Source organism: Pangasianodon hypophthalmus, chromosome 19 (genome assembly GCF_027358585.1).
Source record: "Pangasianodon hypophthalmus isolate fPanHyp1 chromosome 19, fPanHyp1.pri, whole genome shotgun sequence".
NCBI classification, from domain to species: Eukaryota; Metazoa; Chordata; class Actinopteri; order Siluriformes; family Pangasiidae; genus Pangasianodon; species Pangasianodon hypophthalmus.
In genome coordinates, this window is record NC_069728.1 from 16,849,022 (window position 1) to 16,867,381 (window position 18,360).

Here is an 18,360-nt window from a genome sequence, read left to right on the forward strand (position 1 = left end):
GCCAGCCATGTGACACTTGTGGATGGACCGAATGTCGCTCAGAGCCGTTTCCCACCACAGGCATTTAGTGATGTTCACATACCAACAATCAGCAGTGGGAGATTAACACAAAAAAGCTACACTATAGATTCTCAAACAGCAGCGAGATGCAAACCTGGCATCCACTTGTGCACTGAAGTGCTTGAAGGTGACAACAAGTGAGTGCTAGCATGCTGAATTGGAAGTCATAGGGGCATATCTGTAAACACGCTGAATGATCCGTGCACATGGTGGTCTGTTTAAGTGGAACCGTACAGCCTGAATGGCAGACACCCCGTGATTTCAATGTACCAGTCTCTCAGACTGCATCTTCCAAGCAGCAGCACTGCCAGGGAGGGTCATCGACCTTGATTAGCACCGATCGGAATGTGGCTTCGTGCCCGGAGTAGTGTGTGGCAATGCATTCAAAACACTCCGTCTGTTTGTAACGGCGCAGGCGTAATGAATTCGTTCAGTGAAAACACAGTTCCTTCTGCTGTTCACCGTACACATGCTTACAATTACATCTTGACATTGAGAAGTGTAATTAAAGAAGACACTTAAAGCATATACAGCAGAGTGGCTTCTACAGAGTGATGGAAAGCTGGCAGCTCTGACATGTCGTTACAAAATGGAGTCATATGTTCTAACGCTACAGCAAGGTAAATCCTGAGGAAATCTGCACACTGTAACGCACTAAATCAAACGTGTACATCCAGACATTCTCTTTCTAACTTTTCAGTAAATTTACAGTTATTAATATGTTATTTACAAGCTTTTGAATATGCATTACGTGAGAAGTTTTATCCCAAAATATTGTTTAAAATAAAAAAAAATATTTTTTGCCCTAAAACATTGCCCTGACTTTATTGAGAGTCAATTCCTTTTATTTTATTTTATTTTATTTTTAATTTTTTTTGGAATTTTCCCCAAAATTCCTCCCTATCATACGACATGAAGCCAGCTAACCACAGGGCACAGGGCAGCGTAACACACTCAAGGGCAAAGCTCTATCTGCCCTCTTCCACATCCATGAGCTCCCAGATGCTCATTATTGGCAAGTGACACTGTGATTGACAGGGGAGAGAGCATAAAATCCCTCCCACCCAGAGAGCACGGCCAGTTTTGCTCTCTTGGACTTCCGGCCACAGATAGCTGTGGCATCACTGGGATTGAAACTCGTGATCTTTGAACGAAAGCGTGAAAATTTTTCTGTTGCACCAAAACCCTTTATTTGTTGCCTGATATGATTTATAATTACAAGGTCTTGATATACAGTAATTCCTCTCAGCACCAGTCATATTGCTTTATCCCGGGTGTGAGGAGAGGACAGGACGGTGAAACACTGTACGTTGCAACAATTTCGCAAATAAAACTTTTGCATATAAAACGATTTTCGCCTTAATTTGCTTTGGCAGCACGAACCTCAGCTCTGTTGTTCTTTTTCATGCTGACAAAGAAGATTATGGTGAGTGTAATTTTATTTGCAAATTTTTGGAATTTTAAGTGCTTTCCCAAGCCAGTATTTTTATTTTATTCGGCAGAATGAAAAAGAAATGCAATAGTGAAACAAATAGTGAAAGTGTCTTTTACAGAAGTGGTTGATTTGTCTAAATAGAGCTGATGGAAATCATAATAATCTGTGTTATTAATATGACTGAATGTGAAATTATTATTATTAAGCCATTATTAAACTTTACATACTTCTCACATTTTATTTTGTGTTGAGCATTATAAGGGCTATGATTTTATTTTTAAAAATGAAAAAAAAAATATGATTAATAGTAATGAATTTATAATTAATTAATTTAGAATAATGACTTTATTTAAAAAAGAGCCAGTTTAAAATAATAAAAATAAATAAAATAGCACCATATTAAAAGCAGTGGGATTTTTAATCCATCACATAACTAATAGCATTTCATTATTAATTTTTTATTAAATTAATTTTAATTTATTCATGTATTCATCTGTTATTCATTTGTAATACATTTATTTTTAATTGTGTATTTTTTATTGTATATTTTTTTCATTATTTTTCAATATTATACTAATGTATAGGATGGATGTATTTCTAATGTACATGTTAAATGTGGTATTTTTGATATATTTAGTTCCATAACACAGAGTTTAGGACGTGGCTGTGTGTGAACTTCATCATGTCCTGATGATTTATGAGCTTTTGTACGTATCCTCTGAGCATTTCGTGTCTGCACGGCCCTGTATTTAGCGACCTGCAAGTCTATTGCTTGACTTCTTTTTTCTTTTCTCTGAACACTGAGAAAAATGATCTCAGTTTTAGCCACTCCATTAAGAAAGAAAAGCTCTGTTCATGAGCCGTTGCTCATCCTTCATCACTCCAGTCAAAAAGTGATATTAATCTACAGCTGTCCGGTCGCTTCGGCTATCGGTGCAAACTCAGGGACCCTTTAAAAGCTTTAATGATGATGAATAGCCGCGCTCGTTTTCTGTCTAATCAACATGATATGAGGTGAGGAGGAGATGGACAGCTTTCTTTAACTCGTAATAACCTGATGCTCTGCTATTAAACATGCTTTCATGCACTTATACTGCCTAAGTATTACATTTCCTATGTACTGGGACTGTACAATATAGCGTTTGTTAACTGAGATTTCAATATCAGCCATTGCTATATGCAAATATTGTGTTTTTTTAAGTATTTAGACTAATCACAGAGGTTCAAGATAAGTCTTGGGGAAAAATTGGCATTTTTGTGATCCATAATAAAGACAAAATAAATGCAAATTTTAGTTACATCAATACAATGACATTACTGATTTGTGATTTAATCATCTCCAGTAAGTTTTTTTTTTTTCCTGGTCAGGATTGCGTAAATCCGGAGACTATCCCAGGAACACTGGGTGCAAGATAGGGAGAGTCCATAACAGGGCAACACACACACACACACACACACACACACACAGCAGAATATACCCTGGATGGAAGACATTTTGGTCTTTGTATTTTACAAAAATATGTTTGTTGTTATATTTTAGCCTCTGTAATATGCAAATTTTAGATTTTGTTATGTATTTATTGTGTTTCCTGACCAATTATAATTTTTCCCATTCAGATTTTCTTGAATCTTTTTTGTCACAAATTAGATTCTTTGATATTTAAATATACACATTCTCACAGTGATCACAGGTTCATCAGTTTTGTTTTTCGTTTTTTTTTTTGCCAAATATATATGCAAGACATATTTTGTTTACAATTTGCAGGACCATGTCATTTTATTTAAAGGCTGTTTTCACATTCCTCATGTTGCCTGTGTATTAAATATATTCTGAATAATATCTAGTTTATTAGTGTTATTGGAGTTCTGGACATTGTAATATGCAGGTCTTGTATTTTGTTGTGTTGTTATTATATTTACTGAGCGTCCTGACCTCAGAGAATCTCGTTTTTAATAGATGATGTCAGTCTTATCGAGCTGAAAGCCCTAAGTGTTCATGACTTGCATCATTTTGCTTTGAAATATCATTTAGATGTCCGTCACACCCCCATGTAACTTCCTTGTATTTTAAATCATAAAAATACATAATGTTTTGTTTATCCGTAAACAGTATTGCTCAGTGTGTGTTGTGATGTAAATGCAAAGACACACAGTTATCATATTTCGTCTGAGATTGCTAAGTGCAGCAATATAATATAATTTTTAATAATAATATTTTCCTATGACAGTTCCTGTGATGTTCTCCATGTACTACATATTCTATGTATTAGTATTGAACAATATATAATTTATTACCCTTCACTACAATTTTTTAACATGCATACTTTAATGTTCTTGCGTTTGCATTGTGTTTAGTAAATATTGTGGATATTTTGATAAATTCCATTGTTACATTGTTATTATTTATTATTGTGTAAAAATTCTTTGGCATTGTTAAATTTTGTCTTGGTTATTGTTTAAAAAATGGGACATCTACGTTTATGGCTATTATTTGCTTATATTATTTGCTTTACAAGTCCAATAAATTAATAAAACAAAAACTGTGGCATTATTAGTAAACAAACAAACAAACAAACAAACATATAAATTCATTTTTCCAATTCATAAATTCAAATACCTGCAAACACACACCCACACACACATTACAGGGTCATCAGTTTTTTTTTTTTCCAATCAGCATTCCCAGATGTTTTATTCCATATTTATGTTTTGTTGTTATGTTTTAGCCTCTGGAATATGCAAATTTTGTATTTTGATTTGTTTTTATTTTTAATTTATTTTTATTAGAATTTTTAAAAAGGGGGACATTTATGTTTATATCTAATATTTGCCTACAGTTGTCTTACAAAGCTGATAAAACTATAAAATATAACCTGTGGCAGTGTTCAGAAAGAAAGAGAGTGAGAGAGAGAGAGAGAGAGAGAGAGAGAGAGAGAGAGAGGAAAGAAAGAAAGAATGAGAGGAAGAGAGATGAAAGAAAGAAAGAACAAACAAAAGAAAGAAAGAAAGAAAGAAAGAAAGGAACAACAAACAAAAGAAAGAAAGAGAGAGAGAGAGAGAGAGAGAGAGAGAGAGAAAAGAAAGAAAGAAAGGAACAACAAACAAAAGAAAGAAAGAGAGAGAGAGAGAGAGAAGAAAGAAAGAAAGAAAGAAAGAAAGAAAGATTTTTTTTAATTCATTTTTGGTCAGTATAATAATCTATCAGTAATAATCTAGGCCAGAAATTTTTTTTATTTAATGTGACATATGATAGGTTGTTCTTTTTTTTTCTAATATCACCATCACAACAGCCAGTTACAGAAATAAACTTTCTTTAAAATTTGTGTTCATACAGCATTTTTACAATGCCTGTGTATTACATATTTTATGTTTTAAATATACAAATGTGTTTTTTCCCTTTTTTTTTATTTTATTTGTTATGTAAAAAGGACACACTTGCTATTTTACTTTAACTGGGACACATCACAAGTTCGTCTGCTTTCTTCCTCAATATACTGAAAGGCTAATTACAATCAAAATGCACAGGGAATATAATTACGTTATTTTTGTCCATACTGTTCAGCTTCCCTGTGCACTGCATATAAATCTCATGTGTATATAATAAATGTGCTGGTTATTATGGCATATAAAGCAAGAATCTGTAGAAAACAGTGAATATCCGGGGTAATGGGAAACATTGTACTACATCATGATTTAAGTGACAAAACTAAATGTAAAAGCCATGTAGAGCGTGATAATAAACTGGTCATGATTTAATCAGAGTCGTTTTGTGTTTTCGGACAGCTGGAGTCACTTTATTAATACAGCAGGCCCTTGACGTTGAGCCTTTATGTACACGGGTAAAAACATACACAGGGAAGGTCACTATGAAAAGGGAAGGTTCCCAATGTTGTATGGAATCTTTCTTCTATAAAAGTCCTGCTCAGGTGCTAAAGACTGCCTCGTGGAAATGCCCAGCCAGGATTGGTGAAAAAGATAAACCTTGTCTTACGTGCATCCAACTTGCAGCTCGTATGTGCTGCTTGGCATAAAAATCCAAAATAAGTTAAAAATAGAAAACGGGTTCAGTCTCTACACTGGTTTAAATGCATCGATTTTTAAAATATTTCAGCATTTTCAAATAAATATTTCGAGAGCATTTAGAGCAGTGTGCATGCACTTCTGTTTTTTTTAAACTACTTTTCCGTTAATACTGAAAGAAGACAGCAACAGTTGTGTGTATGACACAGTTCCACTCCGTTAGCATGAAGACAGACGGTATAGATAAAGCAGATAAACACTGAACTCTCCTCAACAAGGAAAAATACTTTACAAGGTAATATATTAATATGTTCAAATACACTACTGGGACTCGTCACACTGGTCACATGGGCTGCGTTTACACGCAGAGACTCACGCCAATCCGAATTCAGCCTGATCGCAGACGCCTATTTATTATATTTACCTTAAATTTGCTATAAATCTGTTGAAAATCTCAAATGTAAATGCACGCGATATGTAATCCGAATCACCTATGAGGACAGATGAGGACTTTTTAGCGTCAATACATAGCGTAAAAATAAATAAGAAAAAACAAGAAGCTTCTTTTTAACAGATAATATCACTCACAGGTAAGAAAGCCAGTTTTGCATCATCCTTGCTTTGAAATATTATTTACACACCCCTCGTGGCTTCCTATATTTTTTTAATCTAATACATAAGCAATTGTTTATATACAAATCAAATTCAAAAACGTTTTTCTTTTTAAATGAATTCAATTCCCTGGATATGTAGGTGTGTCCAGATGTATATTCCTCACTCTCATAACTCTGAATGCACCCTAGTTACTCAATAATATGCTTTAAAGATTCATTATTAATAATTTAATAGTTTAAGAGTCTAATACTATTGACTTAGTTCAGCTGGATAGAAATTTCATTCGTTTTCATTTCATTTTTCAAGTCTGGCAGTAAAAATCTGGAAATAAAAATGCTTCTATTGCGCATTGCTTTCTGATTTATTACAATATTTTTCATTGCAAATGATATTATCAGCAATAACTGCTTTTAAGTCTTACAGAAATATTTACACGAACTGCAGAATTTCTTAGCATGTTTTGGTACGTCCTCCTTTTTGCTTTATTGACCCTCGAGCTGACATGGACTCCATAAATTTGTGTGTCGTCTGAACCCGTGCTCCAACAGAAAGGATACGACTTTAGGAAAATCTGATCTTTTGTGATCAATATCACAAATTTTGCTCAGATTTACATTTAAATAATAACCTAGAAACAAGTCACTATTCAAGATATTGAACATTTCCTTTCTTTCTATTAAAATTCTAAAAATTTCCGGTTTTAAATGCAAAATTTCCCAGATTTTTAATGTTCTCTGACTTTTAAACCCCTTCTAACGTGCGCTCAGACTTAATCTTTTACATAAAGTTGTAATATTTCAAAAGCCAAACTGGCATAAATGATAATCTTTACAGCACCAATTGGCATAAAAGTAGAGAGTTGAGAGCTTTACTGTCATTCTAGTAATATGAAAGTATACAGCCGAATGAAATAGCGCTCTCTGAGGTCTTGGTGGATACAAAATCTACACGGTTTGATGTAAATTCGTTTTATATTTGGAAATTCTTGGACTGCGTGTAAACATAGCTACTGAGCCAGTGATGACAGAAATCCGAACAGCAGATTTTTGGCAGTGTGTTCACAGCAATGAGCCGACTTCACATTCAGACACATGTAGTATATACAGCAACATTGAAACAGTGTGTGTGTGTGTGTGTGTGTGTGTGTGTGTGTGTATGTGTGTGTCCATCTGCTGGCACTTCCTCATGTGTCAACTCTTCCCCTTGTTTATCCTTAACTCACAAACCACTTGTTTCCACGTGGGTGTGTTCAACAAAACGCTCCTTTTATTCAAAAAAAAAAAAAAATCCCAAGCCGGGAAGCGGTGCAGAGCGACGCTGCGATTGTGTGTGTCCACTGAGCTCCAAGCCAGTTGTCGATGACAGCTGTCGAGAGCAATATAGATAGAGTCAAGTGGCTTCAAATAGCCTCCGGTCTCTTCTGTAATACACGACAGGGAATGCTGCTCTCTCATCGGAGTCTCTCGTTTCTTAAAAAAAAAAAAGTTGCAATAAGACCCTGTCCTGTCTTTGACACTGGCCGTGGTCCCTGTTGTGAAGGACGTTCTGAGCACTTCTGACGTTTCGGTTCTCACGCATCCCAGAATGAAGCGCTTGTTCTTCTTTTTTATTTCTCTTGGATGTGTGTTGGAGAGAACAGCTGCCGGTCACACCACCAGCGTGTATTTCTGGAAGGCCGTTCCTCCAGCAAGTCTCGTCTCTCTCTCTCTCTCTCTCTCTCTCTCTCTCTCTCTCTCTCTCTCCGCTCTGGTAGGGGCTGACAGAGCCTTTGGGTTTATCCACTGTGGTGCGATTTCAGCTCAGGATGCCCCCGCTGCAGAGCGCGTAGCGCCGAGCTGCAAGTGAGATCACAATCTGTTACAGGGAAGAAAAAAAAAAAAGACAAGCCTGCTGTGGCCTAAGCGCAAGGCACAGAAAGACAGAGATCAGCCGAGGCTGGAGCGGGCAGGCAGGCCACTAAAACCAATACAAGTCCTTGCTTTTATCCTGGTTTTGCAGACCTGAGAGAAAAAGTAAGACAAGAAGAGAAAAGGAGGGTAAGAAAAGTGGAGAAGGAAGAGGGAAACCAACAAGCTCTGAAGCAAGAAAGTGTGAAAATAAAGGCGTAAAGGTTGAAAAAGCCATTCATATCCTTTTTTTTCCCGAAACTAGGATTGTAAAATTATACAACAGAACCAACCTTCTGACTTTTAAAGGAACATAAAAATGTAGTATTCATAACAACTACTTCAACGTCTGTGAGGAAAAAAGTAGAAGCAGAAAACATATAAATCTTTATCCATATTTCTGCTTTGTGCAGTGTCCATTGTTGAAAGAGTAATATAACTAAAATTGAATTGAATAATAGATACTGTTTTATTTTAAACCTTTAGATATTTTCTAGCTACTACAAAAATTATCATGAGAATAAGAAACATGTATAAATATATATATATATATATATATATATATATATATATATATATATATATATATATATATATATATATATATATATATATTCACTGCAGTGTACTTTGGCTAGACCTTCTCTATTTGTATTTGAATTCTTTTGTATAGTTTTGTATCTGAAACATCTGTGAAGCACGTGACATACACTGCAAAGAACACAGGGATGAAGAGGCGAAGAAGTTAAAGGAATAATGTCTATTCATCATGTCAGTAATGCATATGCATTAACCATTAACAAAACTGAACAAAAATTCCCGTGTTTACAGCCAAATCTCACTTATAATGAAAGTCTAAGAGCTTTTGTTGAATTCTACATGTTTATAAACTGGATATATTTTCTCAATATGCATATTACACATTCAAATTCACTTATTAGTGATGTCACTACTACATGGTGTAATATCTCCTACATGGTATAATGGTATAATATTTCCAGAACAAAACCTCCACAAATCAGGACGAAAATGTACATGGTTTCATGTACACATGCGTTTTTTTTTTTTTTGTAGAGCTCTTTCATGGGTTTATAAATGAAGCGTTAATCCTGTATCATCCTTATAGAGATGGGACTACTTCTTCAGAGGGAAGGATTTGTGTTACTGGTGTAGTTGTGTGGCTCTGATGGTGCAGGAACACCACAAAACCTTCAGAAAGTATAAGAACCTAGTTTTATTGTATCGCTCTAGTGTTGGAAAGTGTCTTAAACCTTTACTGTCTTGGGTGTGACAGTAGATTTTTTTGGTATTTGTATTATATTGTCGTGTATTTTAAACAACTGCCCTTATACTTCCATTATGCATGTGTTTGGAGGAAACAGGTTTCCAGTTTTTTTTTTTTTTTTCGTGCAGGGAAAATGTGGTGAAATTCTTCTTCTTCTTCTTCTTCTTCAGCAGATCGAGATTAGTTCGAAAAACGCTGAAGAGTTCCTTTAAAACATTGCGATAAGAAAGGACAGCTTGCGATTTAAGCTTTCTGTTATGTTCATTACTTTCTGACTTTTTTTTTGCTTCATATCTACAAAGAACAGTCTTTCATTAAGTTCTTGACACTCTCAAGTTAAAATGCTGTGAAGGTGATATCTACAACATAATATAAACTATTTTACAAATTTGCTATGAAATAATCTTGCATGTTCATTAGAGAAATTCATCCAAGCAGGTAAATTTTGGAAATAATTTTACACTGTTGTTGTGGCTGAGAGTCAGTGTTTCTTACCTGCGTCCACGTTCAGACTGAGGCTCTGTCCCATATCGGATCCCGTCCCAGTGAAAGCTCCGGTCCATGCCGAGCTGGCTGGATCGCTCTTGCTGATGTCACACGGTGAGGGTCCGGGAGCGGGCACCGTGGCCGGGGGCAGTCTGTGCGGCCGCACCGAGGGCACTAGGAGAGAACTGTACCGCGGGTCGAAGTGCGTCCCGTACACGTCGTGCACCGAGGGCCGAGGATAAGCCGAGCTCTGAGCGCTGATGGAGCCGCCGAGCGGGTACGGATGATGGTGGTGGTGGTGTGTCGGGTGCCAGGATTCCGGCGTCGCCTGGTGGAGGTGGCTGTGTAACGAGGCGCTGGAGTAGGGGTCAGCAGGGAAGGGCAGGTCGGTGTGGGACGCGCCCAGAGCACTGCTTAATGACGCCGTGACTGACGGCTGGTACGCGCTGTTCCAGAAGGACGGAGGGAAACTGCGCTGGCTCATTGGGAATGATCCGTCTGGAGGAAGAGAGATGGACAGCATTCATATAAATATGTATTTTAAACATTAACATCAGATGTTGAATATTTTTAATTACGAATTATGAGAATAAAGACAAAATGATGATGATGATGATGATGACGCATAGATAAAAAGTTTAATAAAAATTCTTTTGGCTCAAAAATTCAATGTGTTACAAGCACTAAGTGTGCGGTTGTTCTTTTTTTGGTTTGTTTTTTGTTTGAAAATAGACTGAAGCACTATTTTTGTTCTCCGTAATTATAAATCAAATCAGCTGCCATATTTGAGAGATTGACTCCAGACAGAGAAGTCTGCTTTCTGTTGATCTAAAACATTAACACGATCAACTGCAATAAAGCTACATTAGCTGGATAATTTCAAATCATAGTAACTTCTATCATGCAAAATAATCAGGATTATCTCAGATTTTAGTGATTATCCTGCAGCGTTCACATACAGTGACTTTCTTTTTTTTTTTGAAAATCAATCATCCTCAATCAGTGAGAATATTCCTGAGTGTTGCACAGTTACTTGACTACATGAACAGCATTGCACACCTTTCCAGGACGCGCCCCCTCGTGTGCTTTTGTTGCTGCTGGCTGACGCGGGGCCGTAGCTGCTGGTTTGGCTCAGGGCACGGCTGAAATGTTCGTCCACCACCGAGCTGATGTCTCCCTGGAAGTAGGTGAAGAGGACGCATCGTGAGCTGATGTACTCAGCCTCAGGCGGCTGCTCCTTCTCCGGCGCGCAGTCCTCCTCCTTTATAGTGGGCGCGGGATGGCTGGAGAACGAGTTCCCTCCACTTACGGGCTCTTCTTGCATTTTTGAATAGAAAGCCAATTTCTGAAACAACACAAACATTACCACTTACAGGACGTTGTTAATATTATTATTAATATTAATATATTTCTATAATAATCTCTGCTTGAATATGAGCTTTTGAGTTAGGTATATTCTTTAACCCTTTTCCTTTCTCAGTGTATATCATATACGTTAAAAAAGATAACTTTAAAACCAATTTATAAATTATTGCGTTACAGTCAAAAAAACATGTATATTATATTTCCACACAGACTTGCTCAGGTAAAAGCAAAATCCAGCACTTGGCTACATGTGTGTTGCGTGAGCTGTGTGAAATTTGACACTTTTCGCACTATTTCGAATATGAACACCAGCCCTGCGTTCAAACACGTATGTGCATGTGTGTGTTTGCTGTGAGAGGTTTTAAGAAAGTGCAAAAGCTTTAAACACCCCTTTAGTTACCAAGAGCAAGGAATGATTTCACATCATATATATATATATATATATATATATATATATATATATATATATATATATATATCATCTTTAATAGACCTCTCCTTAATCTTATTTCTGAATCCGAAACAGTGCACACACACCCACACACACTTAAATTATGTAACATGAAATTAAACATGGAATTAATAATAAATAAATGGTTCACATGAGAAGATTAAATACTAAAGCAACAGAATGTACAGAGGGAAAAGTAAACCAGGTTGCTTTTTTAAGACTAGTAAATGATTTTAGGATAAATTATGATATATTATTTTTAATATATACATTCGTGAACTCACTCGAAGTTTAACAGCTTGAATTTCATTTTGACTTAGATTGCACAATACCTCAGAGTATTGTGGTATGACCAAGAGTACCTTTACTGTGTGTATATAAATAAATAATTGACATATAAATAGTTTATATTCATTTATAAATAAGATATTTGGAAAATCTCCTGGTTTCAGTTCCTACAGCTTCAGAAACACTTTGCTTGCACAGCTGATGAAGGACTTTTTGTCTGAAACTTCCTGCTTCTCTGGAAAACTTTGTGTACTAGATGTAACTTTTACTGCATCTACTATCTGTACAGAAGCACACTGCAGTTACCTGCTGGATTCTTCTTTATTTACAGAATTATATCTTTTTTTCTGTTTTTTTTTTTAGTTTAGTTAGTTTACTTTAGTACACTGCACTTACTTCCTGGATTCCTGGATAGTTTTTTCCCCCAATTTATGCCTCATTGGACTTTTTTTAAATCTGCACAGTACCTTGTTTCATTTTTTAAACATTGCCATTCTTTTATTTGTTATTATTTATCCTTTTCTGGCTACTGCATCAACTCCACAGCAAGCTCGTGCATACTCCAGTAAAGTTCTTGAATCTTGACTCGAGTAGTGCACCAGCTGAACTGGTGGCTGTGAGACGTACCTGGTGGTGAGGATGAGGATGAGGATGATGATGGTACGGGCTGTAAGTTGGGGTGAAGTAAGGCTGAGGCGGCGCGTACACTTGGTACATGACATCCAAGCAGCTCATGGCGGAAAAAAACGAGCCAATGTTGTCAAGTAGAAGAGTTTAACAGCAGACAATCACGCTTCATTGGAGATCAACGAGGTTCTGGAGCGAAGAAAGAAGAAAGAAGTACGAGAAATACAAGAGTCCACGGTCCGAGGCGCGCGCGTGGCTCTCCGGGTGTGTGCGCGCGGCGTGTGGAAGTCTCTCTCTCTCTCTCTTTCTCTCTAACCACCCCGGTGTGTGTGTGTCTGTATGTGTGTGTGTGTGTGTGTGTGTGTGAGAAACCGCTACTCGCCCCGTTTTGACGTCTGACTGCGCGAGCGCTCAAGCGACCAATCTAGGAGCGCGCGCTGTCCTTAAAGCCCTTCTAGCTTTATATACAGCATGAGTGTTAACCACTGTGTGCATAAATTTTTTTTTTCTGTTTTTTCCCTCATATTCCACTTTTTTTAAACTCGAAATTGTTGCATGCGTTTTCTAAATATTCAAACTGAATATAAAAGGAGTAAAAAAAAAACAACACAAAACATTATTGATACATTTTATGAAAATTATTTTTAGTGTTTTTCATAAGTTTAAATGAAACATAAAGCACACTATATGGCCAAAAGTATATGGACACCTGATCATCACACACATATGTGGTTCTGCAAACTGGTACTACAAATTTCGAAGCACACAATTATATAAGGTGTCTGTGTATGTTGTAGAATTACAATTTTCCTTTAGTGGAACTGAGAGGCTCAAACCTGTTCCAGCATGACAATGCCCCTGTGCACGATTCGAGCTCCATGAAGACATGGTGTGTGAAGGTTGGAGTGGAAGAACTGGAGTGTCCTGCACAGAGCCCTGACCTCAACCCCACTGAACACCTTTGGGATGAACTGGAACACTGACTGCACCCCAGACCTCCTCACCTTCTGTAACATCAGTACCTGATCTCACTAATGCTCTTGTGGCTGAATGATCACAAATCCCCACAGCCACGCTCCAACATCTAGTGGAAAACCTTCCCAGAAAAGTGGAGCTTATTATAACAGTAAAAAGGGGGAATAAATCTGGAATGGGATGATCAACAAGCACATATGAGTGTGATGGTCAGGGGTACACATACTTTTGGCCATATAGTGAAAGATTTAATAGAAAGATTAAATATTTTTGACTCAATATTGCTGTAGATGGTCTACAGAGCTGTAATAATGAACTACATCTAACTAACTAACTAACTAACTAACTAACTAAATAAATAAATAAATGCGTGTTGTACTTCTGTACTTATTGAGTAAACCAGTGTCGATACAAACGATCAGCTCATTATCAGGAGAGATCTAATCCTGAAAGTCCCCTCAAACATGCTGAAGAAACACTGGTTTAGGAAATAAAAAGCTACAAGGAGTTATTACTTATCAAAATATTGCAATATTGCAATGGCTTTCCAGCCGAATGATTTAGTTTTTCTAGTTTTAGACATAGCATACATGTTATACAGTAGTTACAAACAAGTAAAATGAGACACGAAACATCTGTGAAAATTGCTTGCAGAATGTTACTAAACACATTTTTGCACTCAGAGCTATAGAAAATGGATGATGGTAATGTATTATAGGCTCTACAAAGTTGCAGCGGTGAATTAACACTTAAAAATCCAGCAGAAAACAAATGAACAGGTGTTAATGCTTCAGAGATTGTCTATGTGGACATCACGCAACAATCAGAGAAGACGTAACATCAGAAATAAAACATTATCGATGGAAATTGTTTGCAACGTGAGTCTAATCATGCTTTAATTAACACAATTTAATACCCTGGGCTATTTTTCATGACAACTGACGATCGTCGTATCCAGTACATGAATAATAGCGTTCTGGTTACCACTTTGAACATTGTTTACATACTAAAATGCATGAGTGCCCGAATGTGAACCATCTATTAATAGTATATTCTGGATTAAGGTGAACAGTAAATATTGTTCACACATAGTTAGCTAGCTAGTCTGTTTAAATCAATCGACTGGGGCAGATGCTAATAAACACAGCACCTATAATCTAGCTAGCTAGTATTAGCAACAATCAGGAAAAGTGTGTGTGCAGGGGATGATGAGAATTGTCATTTTATGCTTGGAGGAAAAAAAGCTGCGTAGTCGTGCTCTGTAGCAGGAGCAGGTCCTATATACACTGCTAGCTTTTCAGAGTTTGTGAGTTTTACAGATGTTGACTATCAAACTGAAAAAGTGTATAGACCCATGTTTTAAGAGTCTACGCCCAAAGGTTTTCGAGTAGTCAGATTTTTTTCTGAACTGTGAGCCACAAAAGTACACGCTAACCTCTTAGAATGCTCACCCTCATCCCAATGATTAGCACAAAGCCATTTCTTTCTTACAAGCACATCAGTGGGAAAAGAGTGAAAGCTTGAGTATGGATTTAGGGACGCTGCAGTGATTGTGAGCTGTATTTCCTGCCACTGATCACCAGATGGTTTGAAAAAGACCCATAGTATGCAAATAATATTTAACACACAGGTTCCAGACTTGGTCATTTTAGTGTTTTTCTGCTCTAACACACCTGATTCAACTACTCAGATAATTAACAGTAAAGTGGACAGTGAAGGACAGTAAAGGACAGTGAAGGACAGGGGGTTCTCCAGTCAACTCAAATTCGAAAAAAGATGACGTTATTATTATGCTTGTGTCATACAATGTTCTGTAGATAGCCGACAGTGTCATAACAATGCACTACAGGAAAAAAGTTGTACTTCTGTTTATTCACAGTGATCAGGATGAAGTAGCTACTGAGTGATTGATGATCGATGAATAAATTACTTTTTATTTCCTAAACCAGTGTCGATTCAAATGATCAGCTCATTATCCATCTCTCAGTGTGTCATGCTGATAAAACAAAGGTTTAGGGAAAAAAAACACACGAAAACTAACTTTCATGATCAAACCGATGGAAAGTATCCATTTTGAACACATATAGACATATGAAAAAAGTATATTAGGACTGTTATTGTAGCATGATGTCTACTCATGATGTTTCAGGGGATCAAAAATAAATAAAAAGCAAAAATAAATTTAAAATGTTTTTTTTAAAAAAAGCATTTTTACAAGCTAATCAGAATCTATCTGGCCTAAATCTGTTTGTATTAGTTTAATTTTTTTGTATAGAAAGTTTGGCAAGTGTACCATCTGCTGTCCCTCTATCTTTCAATTATTAATATTTTAACACTTGGTGCCATGCTGTTATAGGAAAATAATCAACAATGGGGTGGTGTGATAAAGCAGAGTCACTGCTACTGATTATTTTCCAATAACAGCACATCCCTAAAGTGTTTTATTCCTCTCATACAACAGCAATTTGCCAACAATTACAATTTTTAAATGTATTAATGACCAAAACATCGCACTCATTATCTGTTTATAGTTACGATTAATGTTGTAACAAGTCAGTTCCTGTTTTCACTTACGTTATAGCAGCTATAAATAGTCATTCCCTCACCAGCCTTTGTTTTTTTCTGTTTCTTCAAGTTAATAAGACAAAAAAATGCAGCTTGTCTTGTCACAGAGAAACCACAGAGTGTAAACTCATCTGTCTCAAAGACTTTTCTCATCTCTGGAACTGGAGACTCCTTCCAATAATGCTAAATAAATGTCTTCTGCTGTTATAGAAAATGAATGATGGTGATGATGGTGATGGTACAGCCTGTAAAATGTTGTATTGATGAATTAACACCTGAAAGTGATTTATTAATACATTAATATTAATATTATCAGTAATCTGTGTGTTTAGGCTACGACTCAATCAGCCCTTGAGGCTATTTTAACATTTCTAACAGATCATAATAATGATCCAAAATTCACAGTAGCTTAATGATAAATAATGAGAAGAAATATTCAATAAATATACTGCAAAACTATGAAAAACTATAAATCATATGAAGACAAATTCAGTACATTTTATTGTAGAATTGTTATTAATAACATAACAGAGAAAAAGCTCAGTATAGCATAATGGTTCTGTTTATCGGCTAAACTACGGGGCGTGCCTACAAACCTCCACTCTTTCACCGGTTAAAAAATGAGAAGCAAATTAACTATGACACTCGAATCTGTTGTACACAGAAAGCAACTGACGAGTGCTGCTCTGGTGCCTCGGCTCAAAATGCCACAGCTTCGCCATCTCACAGCAAGGGTCAGAGGTCAAATAGTCTCATTGCAACTGGTACCTGGGTCAAAGGGCATTATATATCATTAGGGCTTTTAAAAATCAACATTACCCTACAACTGACAAAACAAAGAGCCTGTGCTCGCTTTAAGCAACGACAGTGCTTTTGTCATAACCGTGCTGAGAAGCTGGAACAGGCAGCGTTCCCGCTCATCAACATTTCATCAGGAATATGACAGGAATGTTCACTCACACTTATTATAACAAGCTAGCAGTGCTGGACGTGAAATACTTTCTTTTATACCAAAGCACTGTATGGAATCCTCCATTCTGATTGGTTGGAAGGTGTTGATTTCTTTTCTATAACACCAGCTTGGACAGTAGCATCGGCTGTCAATCATATCACGGGTTTACTTGTATTGCAGACGCTTCACAAAATCTAAGATTAATAATAGATGGATTAAAACATTGTTATTTAACAATGATAAATGTATATTTGTAGAAATGTTGACGTTTTCCGTAAGGAGCTGTTTATTTAACATTTCTGGAATGAGTCTCCAGTGTCAGAGCTTTGTATCAGCCACAGGAAAGTCTTCAGGACCAAGGAGTTTTTGCATGTTTCTCTGTAACATGACAAGCTGCGGGGCCTTTTTTTTTGTCTTGTTAAGAAGAAGAAAAAAAAAGGGAGGTGAGGGAACGATGGAACTAATTTGTTTCACAACATTAAATGTAACTCTAAACATCCTGTATAACGTGACATGTGGCATTAAAAATACACGCACTCCATGTGAAAAACTGAAATATGAATTGGTTAAAAATGGAAAATTCACACATTTCAAGTTTAATAAGGGAAGCTGTTAGCATGCTAGCTAACCTCAGGGATAATTTCAGGTTGTAAACTGGATTACTGTTTGCATGTTCATGTTAGCTAACAACTCCTCTACATTAGCAATTAAAATTGATAACAAAAGTTTTATTTAAAATGCTTTTTTAGGGGGCTATTCTTTCAGCGTTCATGTATATTTTGTGCTTAAGCAATGAATTTGAAGCTTTCTTTTAACTCGTACCTCATTTTTTTTCAGATTTTTTTTTAAGTGCAACTATGCATTAATATTATATTTATATATATATATATATATATATATATATATATATATATATATATATATATATATATATATATATATATATAATACGTACATATCTATAAACAGTGTATAAGCCTGCACAGCGGCTTGAAGTGGTGGTGAAAATGAATAGGTGTAACACCTCTGAGGAGACGCTAATGGCTTGTTTATTTAAAGATTACACATTAAAAGGACGAGCAACTGTTTGTTCGTGATCCCACTTCATACATATTGTTCTGCTTTCCAATTTGGCCGTGCCACACCTGTTAGCAGATAAAGTTACGGCTTGTCATAACTCTTCATTTCTGATGTGACAGCTCCAAAACAATGGGGGTTTTAGGCCGTGTAACCCGACAGGGTTTCTATTTCCACCCAAACAGCTTAAGGAGAAGGAATCGTTGAGAGCTAATAGGACCTAATGCCTCTGAGACAGCGGTGCATTCAACACGTCTGACAGAAGAAGAGAGA

The 18,360-nt window shown here is 36.4% G+C and overlaps 1 protein-coding gene across 2 annotated transcripts; it reads right to left on the reverse strand.

The window, feature by feature from the left end:
- Positions 1 to 4,738: 4,738 nt before the first annotated feature.
- vgll2a (vestigial-like family member 2a) lies at positions 4,739 to 12,899 on the reverse strand. 2 transcript variants are annotated; one of them, XM_026923501.3, is made up of 4 exons: positions 12,519 to 12,899; positions 10,847 to 11,132; positions 9,797 to 10,285; positions 4,739 to 7,965 (listed from the first exon to the last, which is right to left on the reverse strand). In XM_026923501.3, the coding sequence occupies exons 1-4, from the start codon at positions 12,624 to 12,626 to the stop codon at positions 7,925 to 7,927; spliced, it is 924 nt and encodes a 307-aa protein (XP_026779302.1). In that variant the 5' UTR covers positions 12,627 to 12,899; the 3' UTR covers positions 4,739 to 7,924. The 2 variants fall into 2 exon arrangements, with proteins under 2 accessions (XP_026779302.1, XP_026779301.1); XM_026923500.3 differs by having other exon boundaries at positions 4,739 to 8,130; positions 12,519 to 12,894.
- Positions 12,900 to 18,360: the final 5,461 nt, after the last annotated feature.